Below are 3,607 nucleotides of genomic sequence, written 5' to 3'. Positions count from 1 at the left end.
ACTTTTTCGTTCAGCTCCCATGTAAACCTTGCTTCCTCTTACATCTCCTTACCAAAATAAAGAACTTGAACGACATCGGAGGAAGAAAGGCATCATCTACGAATATGTCGTGGATTTTATAGAAAGCAACAGAAAGAGAGTGTACTTGGCGTGTGCGTTTAGCTTTTACATGCTTTTACTGGAGGTTTTGAATTGTAGTAATGTAGTTGACTCAAATTTACTTACAGGTCTAGTTGGCCTTTATTTGCTTCGAAACTTAGTTGGGCACTTGAGCTTAAATTAGTTACTACTGTGAACAGTTCGATTCACCTATACTCGATTAGTGTAGTGGCTGTGCTCATTCATTCAGCTACATAAATAAACAGATTTATGGTTTGATAAATTTTGGTTTCATCACTACCAGAATATCTCCCTTATACTACGATGATTAGTTCTTTGTTGCCTTTGAGAATCTCAACTGGTAAGATAGTTGGCTCAGAATTTTAAAAGTTTTCAATATCCAAAACAAGAACCAAACCTCAAAACCTGATCAAAGAAAATAAACCTCTTCCACCCAACCACAAGCCAGAATATGGTTAGGTTAATTTAAATAAAGCTTTGCTTTTCTTTCTTTCTTATAATGTGTTTGTGATTTGGGTTTTGTTTGCATGAATTGGGATATTGACAGTTCTTATTATGGTACCACCACACTGAAAATTAAAACCACTTTTCTTACCTTTGTGATCCTTTATTATTCTTTATGTAAACGTCACAAAGAGAGAAAGGTCCCCTGAAAATATCTACAAAGCAAAACAGATAAGTCTTTGTAGTATGTAGATAAATCCATCCAGCTCAGTTTCAATGTAATAAAAATATAAAAGCATATACTATTCACTAGAAAACCATACTTTATTATATTCAGCAAAAATACAATACTTTTACTCCCAAGACCAAAACAATGGGAGACAATGACAAAAATAGACCAAAAAAGGTATTTGAAAGAAAAAAATATTACAATCAGCGGTTGGGTGCACAATAGCATATCATAGAAACGTACAAACTTCTACCAGTGGCTCCAATAGGACGTTAAAAAAAATACAATCAGAGCCCAGTTCATCTGATCTTCTTCCTATACAAATCTGTTATGCAAACACTAATGCATTTTCAGTACCATAATAACGAAATGTTATCTCAATCAACCATAGCAGTCTCTCCCATATGAAAGTAGCAAGCTAGAAACAGTGCAAACAGCCAAACATTCTTCTTTTTTATCAGGCTCTAATAACTGAACTAAAAATACCATAACTAGAGCCTAATTTAATTTCATTTATTTATCTTTTTACAAGTTTTAACCTCTAAAAGGCAATGAGCCATTGCCTTTCTCCTTCAAGGAATTGAGCTTCTCAAGCTTCCATTCTCCTCTTAGCCTAGCAATGAACGTTGAAGCCTTTACGTTAACGTCGGGGCTGGGACAGAAAACGGACCCACTCACCTCGCCGTTACGATCTGTAACGGGGTTAATAACGGAATCAGTTGTTTCAATCGTTTCTGATTCTTCGACTCCGTACCGTTCCGGCGAGCTACACCTTGAGCTGGATCTCGAGCTCTGGTTGCTACGTATTTTAACAAAATCGCCACGGACCAGGAACTTCATTGCCGGCATTTTGAACGGAGGAAGCGGGGGCGGAACCGGAATCAGCGGCGACTGGTTCCCGGCGTATACTGCCTCGTCGTTATAGGTGCTGGCTCTGTTCGGCAATGGCGGCCTCCCAGCGTTTCTGCGCCGAAGAGATTCTTCCGGTGGATCTGCCGCACTAGGCGGAGGTGGCGGAGGAGGGATCGGTTTCTTCCATTTTGACCATCTCCGTGAAGATGTCAACGGAGGAGGAGGTGGTGGCGGCGGTGGCGCAGATACTGAATGGATTTTCTTGCTCTTGCCGAGTCCTTTTCGGAATAAACTCTGGAAAACCGAAGATGGCGGCGGAGGCGGGGGTGGGGGTGGCGGAGGCGCAGGTGCAGGCGACAGTGGTGGTCTCATATAACTATTTGTTAACTCGTCAATAACGTTATCGTAATTGTGATTGAAATTTTGATTGTGTTCGTTCTTGGTTTTCTGCTTTGTCTTCCTCTTTCTCTGGTTGGAGAGTACCGAAGCCCAAACCGTTGCTATGTCTCTCTTCACGGTGCTCTTCCTTTGTTCGCTCTTACCGCGCTTGTGATCCGATCGCGTCTTCACCGGAGCCGGAGGTGGAGGAGGGGGCGGCGTCGAAGGAGATAGCGGCGGAGACCGTACACTCGTGAACTTGCGATCATTGTCGAGCTCGGTTATCTCAGTAACACTGTTTTCTTTCTCATATGTTCGTGTTCGTCTTGGCTTCCGACGAGTATCCGCCGGCGGAGGAGGAGGTGGTGGCGGCGGCGGGGGAGGAGGAGGCGTCGGGGGCGCCGATGATCTCGGGGGCGGTTCCGGAGATGGAGGAGATGAGCTAGTCTGGAAGGTATCAACTGGAATTTCTTTAATATGAAGTTCGTGAACTTCTCCATCGTCTGGTCCCGGCCACCGCGTGCGTCGGTCCACGGTGGCAAACTGATGCCTGGCGGGGGAGCGAAACTGCTTGTCGATTTCAAAGTCGTCATAGAATCGAAACCTGAACCGGTCATCGCTGGTTTCCCAGCTCCTTAGATCTGGATATGAGCTGCTGTTCCTTCTCAACCGGGTAACGCCGGTTGCCGGTGACTGAACCTGGATCGGAGGGGTCTCATAACCCTTCCTCTCCCCTGCAAACCCAAACCACTGCTGCGAAACATAACCACTTCCTTCTCTCTCTCCCTCTCCCTCTCCCTCTCCCTCTCTTTCTCTTTCTCCCGAAGAAGGCATTTTACGAAACGCAGCGTTTTGATCCGAAACGACGGGGTCGTATGGAGGTGGCGATTCGTCGTCATTTCGCCTGGCGAAAACGCCGCAGAGGATAGCAAACACAACGAGGAGGATGTTGAGTGAGTCCCAGCTCTTTTTGACGACGGAAGATGGCCGGAGAACGTTGGTGGTGGCGGAGAGGAGTGGCGGCACGACTAGGAAGAGCAGCGCTATGGCGATTATAGGCACAAGAATGATTAGAAGTGGAGGGCTCATGAAGGGCGGTGAGGAGTTCCACGGGCGACGGTGGTAGTGATTGTAAGGCATGGTGGTGGCGGCGACGGTGGAGGTGGTGATGCCACTGGCAGAGGTGAGAGAAGGTTTGCTGTGTGTGTTTTTGTGTGGTGGTGGTGGTTGTGGCTATGTTTTGTGTTTATTTGTTCTGATTTATTTTTGGTTGTTTGATAGGTACAGGGGCATAACGTGAAGTTTATGTGGCAATTTAAAAATTGTATGGCTGTGACAACCAGCTTTATACCACGGGACAGGTAATTAAGTGATATCATATGATTTATACTTAAAGAGTGACAATTATACATGCACTTTTTATTAAACTTTCCTAAACTCGAATCCTTGCATCTAGAATTTCTCTAAGTATTTATCTTTTCTATTTTTTGTAAATTTCTTTTATTTAACATCTAATTGAATATTGTTATATAAATAAAAATAACTCTTTGAGAAAATAGGTTTGAACTTTTTTTTGTCAGGGAA

At 44.2% G+C, this 3,607-nt stretch overlaps 1 protein-coding gene across 1 annotated transcript; it reads right to left on the bottom strand.

Annotated features, from left to right (window-relative positions):
- Positions 1–869: 869 nt before the first annotated feature.
- Positions 870–3,371, bottom strand: LOC112738300 (uncharacterized). Its single transcript, XM_025788678.3, has one exon. The coding sequence runs from the start codon at positions 3,161–3,163 to the stop codon at positions 1,328–1,330; it is 1,836 nt and encodes a 611-aa protein (XP_025644463.1). The 5' UTR covers positions 3,164–3,371; the 3' UTR covers positions 870–1,327.
- Positions 3,372–3,607: the final 236 nt, after the last annotated feature.

This window comes from Arachis hypogaea, chromosome 13, assembly GCF_003086295.3.
Source record: "Arachis hypogaea cultivar Tifrunner chromosome 13, arahy.Tifrunner.gnm2.J5K5, whole genome shotgun sequence".
NCBI classification, from domain to species: Eukaryota; Viridiplantae; Streptophyta; class Magnoliopsida; order Fabales; family Fabaceae; genus Arachis; species Arachis hypogaea.
Note: the sequence above shows the minus strand (reverse complement) of the source record. Positions and strands in the feature narration are given on the sequence as shown.

Coding starts and splice junctions, on each gene's coding strand:
- LOC112738300 (XM_025788678.3), bottom strand. CDS start 3,163: ATGCCTTACAATCACTACCACCGTCGCCCGTGGAACTCCTCACCGCCC.